Source organism: Falco biarmicus, chromosome 15, assembly GCF_023638135.1.
Source record: "Falco biarmicus isolate bFalBia1 chromosome 15, bFalBia1.pri, whole genome shotgun sequence".
Classification (NCBI taxonomy): Eukaryota; Metazoa; Chordata; class Aves; order Falconiformes; family Falconidae; genus Falco; species Falco biarmicus.
The window spans coordinates 11,919,249-11,936,479 of NC_079302.1; the positions used below are offsets into that span (position 1 = coordinate 11,919,249).

At 38.0% G+C, this 17,231-nt stretch overlaps 1 protein-coding gene across 2 annotated transcripts in view; it reads right to left on the reverse strand.

Annotated features, from left to right (window-relative positions):
* Positions 1-1,651: 1,651 nt before the first annotated feature.
* Positions 1,652-17,231, reverse strand: part of CHST8 (carbohydrate sulfotransferase 8) — a 185,793-nt gene continuing 170,213 nt past the window's right edge. For both annotated transcript variants that reach the window (XM_056361199.1, XM_056361198.1), the window contains exons 3-4: positions 5,477-5,514; positions 1,652-3,051 (exon numbers count right to left, since the gene is read on the reverse strand). In XM_056361199.1, coding sequence (XP_056217174.1) covers positions 1,906-3,051; positions 5,477-5,514 — 1,184 coding nt within the window. In that variant the 3' untranslated portion in view covers positions 1,652-1,905. The remainder of the gene's footprint in view (positions 3,052-5,476; positions 5,515-17,231) is intronic.

The window sequence follows — 17,231 nt, forward strand, 5'->3', positions numbered from 1 at the left end:
TTTCTGTTAATGGATACCTTAGTATGTCTAATGCTATTTGCACAGATTTTTTTCTATGTAAGTCGGTAATTACACATGGCTTTGATAGGTGTGCTCTTTACTGTCAGCAATGGTGTTACCCAAATGGGAGAAAGAGCACAAAGGAACTGAGGATTAATGTGCCGTATAGTACATACGATTCTTGTATATGTATTGCTGCTACTCTGTGGATATCCATCTCTCTCAAAAAAACCCCAAACCTGTTTGATCACCCAAAGACTGGACTTTCTCAGTAAGTAGCTCAAATGAAGCTGGGAGGGCAAGTAGAATGGGACCGCTATAATTCAGTACCTGTGTTTTAAAATTTCTAAAAACTACTTCAATCACCATGAAGATAAGCTGTAAACCAAATTGTGTCCAACTTCCTAATGCAAACAATTTTTCTCTGAACAGAATATGAAAGTCTGATGTCAGACATGTGTGAAGTATTTCAGTAAAGCTTTCAATGCAAGGTACTGTAAAACATTTTTTTTCCCTATTAAAATGTAAAAAAAAAATACCAAGAAAGATATTGGATGTTTCTGGGGAAACAGTGCTGCCAATACTTGTGATGCATGAAACTATCTGTATGAGGATCTGAACCTGTAAATGTGAAACTGTTTGAAACAAATGTTTCTTCTTAGGTGTTTGTACAGTGCCAGTTGTGGTGGAATTCTTGGTTGCAAAATACAAACTCTGGAAATACTGGGGAGTTAAAATTTGGTAGTGTGGTAGAGTTTCAGACTTGTTCCAATATGGCCAATTTAAATGTCATTGTTTCAAGGGGTTAAATGGCATGTGAACAAGGATACGGTATATGGAATTAGCGTGAAGATTTACAAAACCAGTGGAAGGTTGAGTATTGGATTCTCACAAGAGATTTCTGCTAGAGATGAAAGAAAGCCTTCTCTTTAAGTACAGAAAATGAACAACTGAAGTAAAACACCTGGAATGTTATTTGTGTGTTAGGTCAGATGTAATTGCTACTGAAATAAACAAGTGCAAATTGTCTGCAGCAAGGAAAAGAACTATCCTGTTGGGCAGGAAGTTGCATTTATTATTCCTTGTTATTATGAAGGAAAGATTTTTTTTTTTTTATATTCCTGGTGACTATGAAGATTAAACCAGAGATTTATGTTAATGCAAAGGATTAAAAGAATCTTAACATTTATAAAGATGCAAATGTTCGCCTGCATTTTATCTTTTTTCAGATGAATGTGCCATAAGGGAAATATTGAGGGGGGAGAACACATCCTCGCTCTGAATTGCAACATCTGGTTTAATACTCCACTCACATGGTCCCTATTAGTTGTTTTCATCAGTGTGGTTTTGAACAGTGTATGATAGACTTTTTCTCCCTAACTATTTTAAGACTCTCGGGGTATAGCCATCTATGACCAACTTCAAATATATAGTGCCTGTTTAGTGTATGGCTTCATGCATTGCAGATTTCAATGAACTGTAAATATTACTCAGTGTATTCTTTTTTTTCTTGCTACTTTGTCACTTTCAGATTTATTTTCTAAGCAGGACTGAGCTTGAAATACTGGCTCCACTGTAGAATGTCCCCAGTTTCAAACTGTTCTCTCAGTGCAAACACAGGCCACACCAGCATGGAAAATTATGTGATTTATTTGGGAGCCCTGACATATTATACATATATGTACATACATTTCATATGGAGAAACTATAGAAAAAAATATGCTTTGAAAAAGGAGGCAATTAAGGTGAAGGTGTAAACATCGCTAGCCATTTATGTTCTGTTTTGGGTTTTTTCCTGCTCTTTGACCAATTGTTTACTAACAGATGAGTATTTATAAACAGAAGCCACCTGGATTTCTTAGGCAAGTCAACTGATATGACCGTGGAAATGTCACAGCTCTCAAATCAATATAAATCTTCAAAAGGTTTTGAGTAGTTAAACATCAAGTAATCCATATAGTAAAAGTCATAGCTTCGTTGCCGTTGAGAAGGAGAAAGCTGTGCAAAATACTGTTGTGTAATTTTAGTGGTAGTTCTTTCTTCATTGGAGTGTCTATCTTTAAACTTGGGGAAAGTTAAATTTTGTGGTGCACCAATTAAGTGCAAGAAAAAGTTTGCATCTTCTTCCATACTTTCAAATTTCCCAACAAAGTCGTAGTCTATTAAACATGGGCTGCAAAGCCTATTGACATGATCCCAGTGGATATCCATACCCACTGGCCTATGTACATCCAGGAGATACTGAATGAACTCTTTAAATTTGACTCCAGAGCCTGTCCTTAATGCTTCTTTGGTGGCATTGACACGGTATCTGGAAATGATGGCTTTTCCAAAAACCGGGTGGTAGTAGTTATTTGGATGTTCAAACTTGTCCCGAAATGCAGATACCAGCTTTTCAAAGGGTTCACGAATAAAAAGCATCTTTGTGTAAGTGTTGAGCCTATGGTAAATTCCTTTGTGATCAAACCCATCCAGTCTTTTTAAATAGTTTCCGTAGTGCACTGTGTTGTGCTGTATATCTTTTGTGGAAGAAGCCAGCCCGTTAAGAACCATAAGCACCCGTTTCCAGTTAGAGCAGCCAGCTTTTGGTACTTCACAGTATAAAACTCTGTATTTGTCTTCTACAAATATTCTAGAAACATGATAAGGAGTGATTATTCTTCTATTATTACTCTTGTATTTAGAACATGTTTCCCTCATAATCCTCTTTCTTTCTCTTTGGATCTGATAGAGACTCTTCCACTTGTTGCTTCTATCCTCAGATTTAAGCGTGGGCAGGTTGAGAATGGAGCTGTTTATGGAGATCAGGATTGGGCTCTTTTTAATTATAAATCTCCTCCTCCGTTTATGGAGCCCAATAGAATTAATTTCTTCACCTTTCTGTTGATCTTTCATTGCAAATGTTATGCTGCTTTGCTTTTTGTCTGTGCTTTGAAGCTTAGTGGGCACACTTTCAGATAGGTGTAATGAATCGCTCTGCTTTACTGTTGCTACTCTGTCTGCAGTATTTTTTCTTAATCTTCTATCCTGGTTATTGCTGGAAACACAGTCCTGATGGGGGGGAAAAATAGATTAAAGGTGTTAGTAAATGAGAGAGTGTCAATCTTAACAGCTTGTACAATTTAGTGGGGATCTTTCATACGCTCTGAGTTCAGCAGATTTGTACAGCAAAATGCATTGCTCCAGGTCCTCAGCACTGTGCCTATGTTGTGGTATGGACTTTTCTCTTGTCATCTGGTTCTGTGCTTACATGAAATTCAAAGGCTGAGATGAGCCTGAACTGGTAAATTCCTGTTCAGATTTGGTTTTAACTGTATTTTAGGTGGTGACTGTACCCAGACTTTGATAGAATAACTTTGTCTGAGATATGTTGTCTTTGAAATTTCCCTAAAATGTATCTGAGTATTTTGAGGACTTCAATTATTCCAGGCTGCTTGTTGTCACATGAATCAGTTTGCCACCCCCACCCCCCAGTAACTTTATCTTTGCAGTGAGGGTAGTTGTGTGGAGAGTGAAGGCTGTCAGGGAAGGGAAGGTTATAATGTTTGCAAAGTGGAGTGAGGGTGTAGAGGGAGCAAGAGTGGAAAGAGGGAAGCAGAAAGGACTGCAGTGAGAAAATGGAGGCTTTGCAGAGAAGTGGGTTTGGTGAGGGCTGTGTGAATGGAGACTCCAAAGGGAGGCTTGAGTGAGGTGAGCCTGGGACCAAAGTAACTGGGACTTGATGGGAAGCAGTAAGGGGTGGGAGTGAAGCAGTGGCAGGGGTTAGGCAAGTGAAAACAGAGTAAGAAAGGTGGGTCTATGGGTAAGGGGTGTCTGGGACCTGCTCTTTCTCATTAGGCAGATCTCACTGGTTAATACTTCTTCTGGCACACAGCCCTGATGTGCTCCATTACTTCCTGCTGAATTAAATCCCAGTCCACATGTCTGTGCCTCTTGGACTACAATTAGGTTTTGAACACTGTTTAACTACAGGTCATCCCTGTTTTGGGAACTCACCTGGGAGCCAAGTGCCATATGAACCACAAGGGAGTATTTCAACAGAGGAGGCAGATGTAGACGCAGTGTGTTTATTGCTTACCCAAAATATTTAATGTTTGTTTAGAGGTTTTACAAATTGTGAGTTTCTGATTTTTCAGTCTTAATTTGCTCCTTACTAGTATTTAAAACTTATTTAAAAATAAGATAGTGGATGAATTTTAAGGTGTACAGTATGAGGATTAGTAGGGTCATGCTCTTTCAAGGTGGCAAATCAAATCTTAATTGTAATGGTGATTTTAAAAGTGTCTGTTGGCTGAAAAAAGTGATGCTCTAAGTAACTTGTACTGTTATGGAGGTTATATCTTGCTACATCCTTTTAAGGGTGAGAGACTTAAAAAGTCTTAAAGAGACTCAGTAGTCATTATGAAAAGCATTGGTGATAAAAGAAGAAAAAAACCAAATTGTATTATTTTGTAGTTGACTTGCTTAAATTGTTAACTTCTATACAAAAGTCCGAACAGATCAGTATTAAGTAGGATTTTTAGAGTACTATGCAAGTTGTTGCAGAACTTTAGGCTTCTAAAATGTTTTGTTCGCTATGGTGGTAGTGGAGGTGGTATGTGATGTGCAGACTGGGAAAACAACTGATAATTTGTCATACAAGACAGTGTGTATTAAGTTGCTGGGAGTGATTGTTGTACTCTGCCCTTACCTAAAGAGGTTGTTTCCAGTAGTCGAAGGTGTATTAAAGTTTTTGTCTATGTAAAATACTAGAAATACTTACCTATATTACCCTTTACAGAGTGGCTGAAATTCAATTGAATAAGAGTAACTAGACTCATGATGTGGCTGACATTTCAAGGTTATCAAATTCAAACTTCCTAGATATGCACACATTTAGTGATAACGATGATAATGAACCTATAGTTTTTGGGAAACTCAAATGCCATGATTTCAATGTCTTCTGTCAGTCTAACTCTTCATCCAGAAGGTCAAGCTGGAGCTGTAGAGATGGAGTGATGTCAATTACATCGCACTGATTTCACCAGGCAATGGCATTTGGGTAACAGCTGTCAGCTGCACAGTTGTTCCTTTGTGTATCTTGCACTTGTCCTTTAACTATGAAAGCACTGCTATTTTGAGTGTGCTAACAGCCACTAGATGGAGGAATTTCACCAGTATTTTTCTTTTAGCCCATTTTTAAGTACCACCGAAGACATTTGTTTGATCGGTATGGTTGCATACAGAATATTAATATATGCAAAGTTTACAGTATCTTTTAGCAATATCCAGTCTAGGAAAAAACTCATAAAACTAAAGTTGCATAGCTTATCAAATTCATATTTTAAAAGGAAAATTTGTACTTCATGGCAAAGCTTTGATGCATCTTTCCTTTTCAGTGCTTCATTTCCAGTCTAGTGGCCTTATCTGAGCCATCTCTATCCATACTGCATACTCAGGATTTGGTACGTTTTCTTTATGTACTGCTGAAACTTACTTTTTTTGATTGCTGGAATCCCATGTTATATTTTATCCCTAAACAAAGAAAGAAATTAAAGTAATTATTTAGAAAAAATAAAAACATTAATTTTTGCTGGACTGGTTAACAGTATGTCCTCTCGGTAACTAAAAAGAAAAGAGGAACAAGTTCAGTTAATGCAACAAGTAGACCAATGATGAATCATACATAATTCATGTATATTTCATAGTTAACAATATCCTAGAAAGGCTTTGTTTAATTTATAGATGTCATAGCAGTTGTAGAATGGTGTGAATGTCTCTACATTCCTTTTACAGATGGGGAAACGGTGATGGAGAAAAGTGATTGCTTAACCTCGGCCAAAAGGCCAGTAGCAGAATAAGAAGCGGCTGGAATTAGTGATCCTAGGTTAGAGCTCTCAAAAAAGGCTGTTCTTTGTGTACTTACCAAAAGCTGTGTCGTTCCTCCCCCCTGCAACTGTGGATAGTATGGTACTTAATCGTAGTAATAGCTTGCATTGAGTACTGCTGTAAAATCACAGCAACACACAGTGGAGTTGCATGTAAGTGAGGTACAGTTTGCAGAGTTATAGAGAGACAGCACAGAACTGTGTTTTGTCAGATCTTCTGACTTCTACAGTGATTTCTGCTTGAAAACATAATAATAAAGATGTGAAAATCCTAGAAGGCAGCTTTAGCACATGTGTAGGATCTCATTACTGTTTCTAACCTCCGCTGAGTATAAGTTAATAATAGAGGAATGTATAATGGAAAACACTTCCTAATGATGAAATTAGTTTGGGGCTTTTCAACTTATAAGACTGCTATCTGTCATCACTGTCACTGTTGCTTGAAAACTTCAGTTGCCTAAGACTTCAGTTTAATAAGTCTGCATTGCATTACAAATCCACAGCCTTTTTGACAAGGACAATTACAGATAAAGGTATTGCAAAGCATTATAAGTGAAAGCGTCGCTGGGATAGCTCAGTCCCATCAGACTAATTTTCATGGTGCTATGAAAGCTCTCAGAAGTACTGTGTGCACATAGTTCATATTGTACTTTATTGCAGTTAAAGTAGACTTACAAGATCAATCATGTTTTGTTGTGTTTTTTTTAAATCGGATCTACAAACTGGTGTTTATAGTCGAATCTAGGTAAAATTGCTATGGTTATTTCTATGCTGTTAGAGCTCATCTAGCAGTGCTCATTACTCTTTTGGCTCATGTTTGAGCTTTAATTCCACTGCAGCAATTTGTAAGCAATAAACAAACTTGAGTTAAGTTGGATAGGGATATTGTGATTCTGTGCCTATTAAAAGCAAAGGGCATATTATTTTTACTTCTTCAGAAGTAAGTTCCAGACATCTCACGGAAGGACTCTTCAGCCTTTTCCTAGCAGCTTCTCAAAAATGTTTAGCTGTAAAATAAACTCAGAAGGTGTATTCTAAAGAGAAACGGAGCTAATCTATAGCATCCTTCTGTGAGTTCTGGAGGATTAAAACTGATACTGTTGCACCAGGCTTTAGGAGATGTTAATTGAGCTGTTGTGCAGTTCTTGGTGGGATCAGTTAAAGAACCACATTTATTCTACGGCTATGTAATATGTTACAGACCAATGAATGTATGGAAACTGCTGTCCATAAAGAACAGCAAAAACTGAGCACCAGTGCTTTGAAAGAATTGGTACTAGAGCATGGGTGATCTGTTTAAACCATGAAAATGTTCTGTTTGTCAGCAGACGTAACCTTCTTTTTTGCTAACCCTAAAGGTATAACTCTAAGCCACTTGAGCTAGATTTGTATTGGCTGCTTGGCCTTTGCTCAAAGGCATCGTTAATACAGCGAGTTGGAGTAGTTGCTTAACTTTCACTTTAGGCTTTCTTGTAGCAAAGCTTGAAATTGAATGTTATTTTCCTTATAAATTCAGAATATTGTTATACTCTTCTTTCTTACAGGCAGAAATCATGTGTGTCAGGTACAGCTTTGAGAAGTTAACGCTGTTAAGAAATTTAGTCTGGTATTGTGGGTTGGTCAATTCTGCTCATTTTATATGGATAACTTTTGGTTCTTGTGTATATGTAATGCAATGCACTTAATTCTTGTAATAATGTTATTACAGACATAGCCACTATTCTGTTCAGTACCTATTTATTATTCTAGAGTATTTTATTTTTGGTCAGTCTTTAAATTGTCTTTAAACTTTAAATTGAGCAGTTCAAGTCACACTTCATCCTCTGTCACAGATCTTGCAGGCTTACTTTGGCTGTCGATACTATCAACATGGATAGGTGAGAATTTATGTATTTGAGTATTGCTCCTACTGTGAGCTAGTTATGCCTACCAGTGTAAGATAGGAGAATGGTTGTGCAGTCCTCCCCAAAAGATATCATGTAATGTTGACAAATCTGCTGCCTTTCTGTGAAAGCGTTTTGAGCTTTCCACAATTGAAAACATAAATAGGTGAGAAAAGACTTGGTCACCTATTGGAAAACTGAGCAAGTATTTTGGACAGAATCGGATGCAAATAGGCATTTGCTGTGTCCAAATTAGAATGTAAAACTTAGGGTTAATTTTCTTTTTTTAGCTGTGGTCTCTTGTCCTGACTTCGATGGGAGCAGTGATAGCTTGTAGCAAAAACACACTCTTTGTGTAATTACCTGTTTAAGTTGCTATGTTTCTGCCAGGAGCAATAATTATTAAAAAAACCCACAAAATTGCAAAAAGCAGCTATGAAACCTGTCTTGTGGTTAATTATGACTAATCATGTTTTTGCAGTAGTGTTTCATAAAGGTAACTTACTTTAGAGATTAATACTTTGCACTGATATGCTGTGCTTTAAAAAAAGATTTAAAATAAATGCTAGTAGGAGATGAGTAACTGTTTAAAAATTATTCTTAATTTACTGGCTTTAAGATGTAATCAGAACAACAATTCATGTTTAATGTAAATGTTTGGTGAAGTGCTTGCCAATCTCTTCAATGTTTTCTGAATTTGTGATTTCTAAAGTTGGCTTTTTAGCTGTCTTTCTCATGATACAGTCTGTCACTTGAGATTTAAAGCTACATAAAAACAAACCCCTCTTAAGTGCAATTAACTCAGCAAAGTTGTATTGCACAGATCTACTATACTAATCAAAATCTAATTGTAATGTCATGCTACATCTTTACTATCAGTGTTACTTACCAGTTCTCAGATGTTATTGCCAAAAAGTAATTTTTTTCCCCCATAAATAAACCACTAGTGTCTGCTGCACCCAGGTGAACTTAGTGATCGTTAAACATTTGGTGCCAGACACAATGATGACCAACATCTCACTACAGTTCAAACAGAGAGAATAGCTGCACGACAGAATCATTCTATCAATTGTACATTATGTCAGTTTTCGTGTTCTTTTCTCTTCCCCTTGTACAACCGTGATTTTTCCAGACCTGAGCTTGGCCTGTGTTTTAGGTCTGCTTTTGTTGTCTTTCATGAAATACTAGCCTTATGCTTCATCTAGTCCCACCATATACTTAAACCCATTGTGAGCTTTTTTTTTAAGTGCTACTAGCAACACAATAAAATGACCTTAATCTTCTCTGTGTAATGCTATCTAGCTTTGCCCCTGCCTTCTCCTCTGTCTCTGCTTCAAGACCTATTTGGTTTGCCTCTGGTGTTTTCCTCTGTTCTGAGACTACACTACAGCTGAATATTTTAAAATAGAAATGATAACTTCAAGTCTGCATCTGTGACTCCACCCTTTAATGGGTTTTTCTGAATGGTGTATACTTGTTTGCATCACCCTAACTGATTTGTGAAATATACTCTGGAAGGGCTGTCGCTTTTATTGCGTGAACATCTGTGTCAAGTGTCCTATTTGTATGCGCTCCAGTCTTAGGTCTTTACTCGATGACAACAACATGTACTTAATAGAGAATGAATAATAGACTAGTAATCAGAATTCTGGTTAGCATTAAACATTTTCAGTTTGAAAAGGATTTTCCCCACTGTACTGGGGTTAACGGTCTTTTTCTGGTGGGGTTTTTTTTATCATTTAAAATGAAGAACTGCCCATTTCTGATCAACTTACTCTGGTGTCTAATTGTTTATGTATTTGAATTATATTACTCATTAAAGAAATGTTTTTAAGATTGCTACCATACCATTGTAAATAATTTTTTTACGCATATAAAAAATGTAGTGTATAAACCTTTTCTTAGAATGTGCTTTTATTTTGAAATTGAGGCCTAATTAATGGATTAAGCTTTTTATGTCTGTATGCTTATTGTATGCTATGTGTATATGCTGCTTGTATCTAAAATATATAGCTTATTTTATTATGGACCCCCCCCCCTCAGAAGTCCCCACCTACCTCATTTTAGTACGGATGAAATTAATGAGGCAGAATAAAGAAGCCTTAGCAAGACTGTAGCACATCTTAAATTGTGCTTCAGGAAAGAAGCAAACCTATACAGTGACTACATAACCGAACCTCTTTGAGTCCCTGGTGAAGCTGCAAGTATGCAGTGTCATATCTCACAGATGAGTAAACTTTTACAGTGAATTTCTTGGTTAAATGATACACTGCTGAGCCCTTGTCAAAGCTAAATGCTCAGTGACAGGACACGCATCATAGTGTTTTACAGACTTGTGAAGTCATATATTTCTGAGATACAGAATGTCTATTTTCACATCTGTTTCACGCTAATTGTTGCAGTGGTAAAGACAGCACAAACAGTTTTTACTCTGTTCTCTGTGAATGAGGGGTTGCATGCAGGCAAACTATAGCCTCTTGCAATTTGACCAAAGAACTTGTCTGTCACTCTTGAAATGAAAGCAGTCAAACGCAGCTTCCATAGCATTTCTCACTTTTGTGGCAGAATAATTATATATATAATGACAAAAATAAATTTATGTATGAATTTTAAGAGTGAATTATTGGGGAACTCATTTGTAATGCAGCTTTTCTGGAAAAAAAATAAATAGGTGTTACTGTAAATATTTTATTCTCATCTCTATTGCTACAGTATGTACCATGTAGTGGGTACATTTTTCCACTTTACATGGCAAAGTGTAGCATGTTATTTGTTACTATTCCAGCTTTTTGCATGTCAGAAGCAGAAGCTGATAACTGCATTTGCCAAACTGACCTGTTTTTTAGGTTGTCACGTGTTGAATTACAAACTCAAATATTGATTGTCTGAAATGCCAATGTTACCCCTCGTCGTGTGAAAAAATTAAATCCAGACTCATACAGTGAGTCTTTAGTAACGTCTAGATTAGAATGTATGTATCCAATTTCTAATTGTGATGTTCAGTTCACCAGATTGCTCAAGTAGTGAGATGTGGTTTATCCACTGAAGACTAAGGTTCTATGGCCCAGATTCTGCTGTACATCTCTGGGTGTATCGGATTCTCACTTACATGCTATCTAGGTAGTTGCATGTGTGTATCCTTAACACACCATGTGTCAGTGGACTGTGGGCTGTAGAAACACTTCCAGCTGGTGTGAAGCTGTCCCAGCAGAGCCTGGGGGCTGAGCTGCTAAGAGAAGGATCCTCCAGCAGGCTTCATTGTAGGGCACATGGGCTGCATGCAATAAAGCTGCAACTCCTTGAAGAACCTCACTGTGAGAGTGACATAATTTTGCCCCTGGTAGGTGGTGTGTGTTCCAGGGGAATCTTGATTTTTATAGCTATGATGGAGAATAAGGACTGTTAACTTGAGAGTAGTTCTTCTATGGTGCTATGTTAGTATTTCTCCAGATGCAATTATTGGCTCCTCTTCAGTGCTTTCTACAATCTCTATTTTTGGCTAACACTTACAGCCTTTTTCTTTTGTGCTTTTCCTGCTCTTAATATTCATGCTTTGTTCTTTCCAATAACTTCTTTCCCTTCACTTTTCTTTCCCTGTATAAAGAATTCTCAGGCTCTGCTCTGACACTGTGATCCAGCACTTCTGAGGGTGTAACAAAAGTTAAGCTTGTAATATTTCCAGAAACAAGAATGTCTGCATTTGATTAACTCCATTTTAATTGATCCTTCTCAATTTGAAACTTACTTGTATTCTATTGCTTTACTGTTGTCTTGCCAGCAATGTTGATGCTGAAAAAAACAAACCACAAAACTCTCATAGGGAAAATCTAGCTGGGATATTTCATACCCTTCAGAGGGATGTTCATTAACAACATCATCTGACAGGATTGCATTTTTATTCTAATAAAAATATACTGCATTTAAAGCAAGATTTATAGAAAAAAAATTATGTATTTCCTCTTTTGAGTGCAGTTAAATAAAATGATGTTTATTTATTTGCTGTGTGAACATTAAACCTTCTTATGTTCTCATGCCTTCCATGGTTCTGGTATCCAGCATCGATCTCCTATTACTCTTTGTCACAAAGAAAATGATTCTGAAGTCCATCTTGCTGATTTAAAGGAGATGGAAACTTAACAGACAGTTTTGATGGTTGTTTCCTTTGAACAGAGGGGGATGGATGGAATGTTTCTGTGGCTATTTCACAGTCTCCAGAGCAGCCCTTTGGAGCTCCAAGTAGTTAAGTATGGCTCTGAGCAAAGAGCTTCTCTTTTCCCTATTTTGAGAAGGCATAAGAAGTTTGCCAGCTACCAAGGGTTAGGGTTTTTAAAATCTCTTTGAGCTGCCTTTCATGTGTGAGTTCTTTTGTAAATCAGATAACTCTGATTTTTTTATTATTTTTTTTTATTCCTGAGTGTTTAGGGTTTTTGTTTCAATCCTACCATTGCCAAGCATGCAGTTCTTAATAGTTTAAATGTAATCTATTCGAGAACTTTGAACTCTGACTTGCGGCTTATTCTTAAGGAGTTGTGGTGAAGTAGAACACTAGCCAAAAGACAGCCATTCACTCTCCTTTTCCCCTCTCCTGTGCTAGTATTGTGCACAAAGTGAATTACTTTGTATTGCTCTTGAGCTTTTCAATCCGAGTCAGTTTCAGAGAGGTGGACATTGAGTCTTAGCGCAACCATTAGCTTCATATTTCTAAACCAGGCAAATCTGCAGTTTCCCCATCCTGTAGGCAATGCAGTACTGTGCTGGATTTGTGTCATGGGGTACTTACAATGGTAGCTGCCTGTGTGCTCTTCAGTTGATTAAAACACTATTACTCTGGCTTTTTGTGGCTGAAATGACTTTCCATCTTAATGAAGCAAGGGAGTCTCTGGACAGAAGTATTGTATATGGGGAAAGCAATGCAGTTCTGAAGGGCATACCCTGGAAATAATTAAAACCATTAGGTTCATCCATCAGTTTGAACAAGAACAAAAAAAAAAAATTAAAATGGGGGAACTGAAGTAGAGATCAGTACACACGTTAAGTGACTTGTAATTTTTGCCCCTTGAGGACTTTAATACTGTCAAAGAACTTGGTGTTCCTGGTCTGTTTGTGGTACTGGTAGCCAATACTGTACATCTAAATCGAGCAAAACTGCAAAAAGTCATCATTCAGAATCACTGCACTTGCTAAATTGTGGCTGCTGCTGTGTTGTCATTGCTTCCTTCTTGATTTCCTGATTAACTGCCTTGTATCCAATACTCTTGACATAATGTCCCTCCTAACATTTTAACTTAGGCCATCCTTCATGCACAGCTTTCTCTGCTTTTTTGGGTAAGGGATTCTTGGAATAAAAGATCACAGATTGGAGCCGGTACCTACCGTTTCTAGACGTGGGTGCCACCTGAGTACAGTGTTCATGTCTACACAGTGTTTCTCAGACAGAATACCCAGGCTATTCTCCTGCTGTTGTTTCCCCCCCACAAAAGCTTTATGCCTCTTGGACAACTTGCCTTACATCTGTTTTCGTGTATGTATTTGTGTGTTGTGTGCTAGTAAGAAATACTAGCTCTTGAAAATTTCATTTATTTTCCATTATCTGAAATGCAACTTCATGTGAGAAATAATTGGTTTTATATGGTTTGCTTTGCAAATTCTTTAATTCATTGGGGTCAAAGCAAGAGAGAAGCAGAAACAGAAATAGCAGCATTTTAGGGGAATAATTTTCTTTTGAATCAAAACCCAATTAAAGTGTTGCTGTGACTTCCTGGTAAGTCCCACCACCTGCGTATCTGCAGTGACTTTGTTTGCTGAGTATTGTTCAAAACTGTGGTGTTAGTCTTGTCCAGAAAGTTGTTAATTTACATTCAGACTTTGTAATGAGGCTTTCTTTCATCTGTCTTCTACTCCATTGTTGAGATCATAAGTTGTTTGAAGAGAAGATTCTTGTATTATTTGGAATCTGGAAACGCTGATACTTCCCTGAATTGCAACATGCTAATAGAACAGGTATATGAACCTTTAAAGAAAGATCACATACTACAGTGTTTTTTCATATGTTCTTATGTTCCAAAATATACCAAATCAATCTCCTTGACTACATACATAATCATGTAACTTACACTTGGTCTGTTTCCTTGATAGCTAATAAAGGAAAGTGAAATGCATGGTACCTTTATCTTGCAAGCTGAATTAAATGAATACAAGAAGCTGTTTGTGAATTTATGAGGAAGGTATCACTACTTGTTTGTTTTGTCTTCTCTTTGGTATTTAGCCATGTTAATTAGAGAGTGCCGTTTTCTGTCTTAATTTGTATTCAATAAGAATTCTATGAGGAAAGCAGAAAAGTCAAGCTTGTGCTATTGCATTCACTATTCTTTTTGTGGATGTATCCCTAGGAATATTGTTAATTAACTTCATCAGCTTTCAGGCACTGTCAGCAGTTACTTGCAATTTCTACCTATTACCCTCAGTTATTCTCCATTCTTATATTTAATATTTGCATATTGCCTTCATAGCATGACTTTGACAAAGACATTACACTTTATTCAAGATTATTAAAAAGTAAAAGTTAAGGTTTAAAATATAGCACTGCATTTATATTTAGTAGCCTGGAGAACTGTTCAGGTAACCAGAAGAGTTTGAATGAATCTCGGGCAAGCACTTGATGTAACTTGTGGCCGTAGTGGAGCATGGGATAGCTAGGCAGAATAGCTCACCTAGAACTCCAGAATGTTTCAAGAAATTGTGGAAGTGGGACACTAAAGCTTCAATGGTCTTTCTGTTGAAGCGAGGACAAAGTAATACAGGTGGAATTCTGGACTGCTTTTGTGTCACTCTGTAGCGGTATTTCTTTGGGAGAGGAAGCACAAATGGAAAGAGAGAAGGCTGCAGGCAAAACTTGAAAGGCAGATCTACGGAGACATGCCTCTGAGTGATAAAGTTCAATGATGTGATAGATTGACCATGTATCAAATGCCACAGATGTGCATCCAAGTGCTGTACATTATAATGTTACAATTGGCTGGAACTGATAGTTCTCATAGTTAATTACTGACAGGTCTTCCTAGTATAAGAGAAATATGTAGCATTAGAAAAAAAAGTTAACACCTGCAACTTGGCTACAAAAACATAGTGCAAAAAGGGTGATAATTGGACAAACTTTGATTCATGACCTGTAAGAAACAAGCAGGAGATAGCAGTTCTGGGAAAGGTGTGAGGAGTTGAGCTCTTTGCCAGGCCTTTTATTCCTGACTAATGAGCAACTGAAGGACAGTGGTGATTTTCTGTTAGCTGTTTCTCACTGGTCTTGTTCTTGTCCTTCGTGGAGGACTTCCTATTTCTTGTTAAGGAGCTCACTTACTCTCTTCCGCCAGCCAGATTTTAGCGACTATTTGGTAGAACAATTTGCTTGCATAAGAATAGCGTCTTGGATTATTTACTTTTGTATCAGTAAGAATGAGGGGGAAATTATTCTTCTCAGGGAAACCTAGTGATAACTGTTTCTGCTAGCCATGTAACACAGTGTGGTACCCAGGATTTGTCCTGAGCTGGAAACCCAGGTGGGAAGAGTCAAGGTGCTAGTCTTGAGTTCTAGCAAGACTGAAACTTTTTAAGGGTAATTGCAGGCCATTTTAAGATATTCTGAAACTTTTGGAAGTCACGAGTTAACTTTTGTGTAAAGCTAGGAAAAATCCATGTAAAGCTAAAAAAAATGGCCATTATGTTTTTTAAATTTATGACGTTTTTTGGAGAACTGTCCTACTTGACTAAATACAGTGAACCTAAGATGCTAGCCAGGAAGATAAATGATGGAATAATCACTGTTAATTCAAGAAATAGCCATGAAGTTGAAAGTGGCAAGGAAGTTATATATCCTGAAATGGCCTGGGAGTAGTACAGATATCTGCACTCTCAAGAGATCATGCTGTGTTACCTTATTTAGTGATCCAGACCTTTGTCTGTTTTTCCAAGTGAACACTGAACTTGATAACAGTCTTTATCTTGGTTCTTCCCAGTTGCTGTATAGTCAGTGGGGATACAGATATTTTTAGGGGTGGACTTGCAATCAAAAGTAAGGGGAAGACAGTCTTCAGTGGTATTTGGTTTGGGAGTTCTGCTGTACTCACGTCATACTTTGCATGGCTTGCATGTAACGAGTGTTCCAAAATAGTGCACTTCTCCTTTTCCAGGCAGAAAGGTTTTAATTTCCCTCCACCAAGCTACTACTGTATTTTTCTACTTTGGACCCCATATTGAGGGTTTTGTCTTTAGCAGTGTGTTGCAGCAAGTGTGTTGTATGGCAGCTGCTCACCTTTACATCCTTGAAAATAGTAACTGTGCTGTATTGGGTCTGGCCAAGCTCCCCAGCAGCGCTCGCAGTGCTGTGCTCACATTGGTAGCTAGGCAGGGGGTGATAACACACCAGTGTTGTGGCTACTGCTGAGCACTGCCCGCACGGCACCAAGGCTGTCTCGCCAACCCCCCCTCACCTGCAGGCTGGGGGTGGGCAAGATCTTGGGAGGGGACACAGCCAGGACAGCTGACCCAGAGTGACCAAAGGCGTATTCCATACCATGCAACATCTGCTTAGATATAAAAACTATAAGAAAGGAAGAGGGGGGCATTTATTGTTTATGATGATTGTCTTCAGGAGTAACCGCTATGTGTACTGAAGCCCTGCTTCCCAGGAAGTGGCTGAACATTGCCTGCTGATGGGAAGTAGATAATAACATCTTTTGTTTTCCTTCACTTCCATGTGCCTGATTTGCTATTGCTTCATTAAACTGCTTTTACCTTGACCCAGAAGTGGGTTTTTTTCCCCCATCTTATTTTTTCCTCCCCTGTTCTGCTGAGGGGGGGAGTAATAGAGTGGCATGGTTGGGCACTTGGCATCCAGCAGAGGTCAACCCACCGCAAGTGCTTTCTCCAAGAAACTGGAGACATGCTCCAAGATGGCTCTAAAATGTACTTAAAACAGAGGGGAGTGAAGCAGACTTACCTCATCCAGAGGTCTCTAGTTTTAATACTGTGGGGTCTCCAGATGTTATAATGTTGTCTCAGGAAACTTAAGAAATAAAAGGTAACCAAGCCAAGTCACAAATTAAGTGAATTGTTCTCAACTCCAGTTTGTAAAAAACCAACATACTGCCGTGTCAAAGCACTTCAAGGCTATGGTGGCAGATGACATGAAACTACATCAACAATCAGACACAGGGAGAGAGGTGCCTATGCCTGACAAGATAATGCCAGCAGGTCAAAGAGGCAGTCAGATTGTCCATGGAGGCCACCAGGTCAATAGGCAACCTCCATCAATAAAGTGGCAGTTTGGTGCTTGTGTTTTCTCCTTGGCTATGTAAATGGCCATGAAAAGTAGTAGTAAGACACCTGGAAAGCTGGACTTAATGTCTGTACAAGTTGTCAAATATCTCCTTACCGTAGTGGAAGGCACACTGCTTGAGGACAACAGGGTTTTTTAAAATGGGAGAGA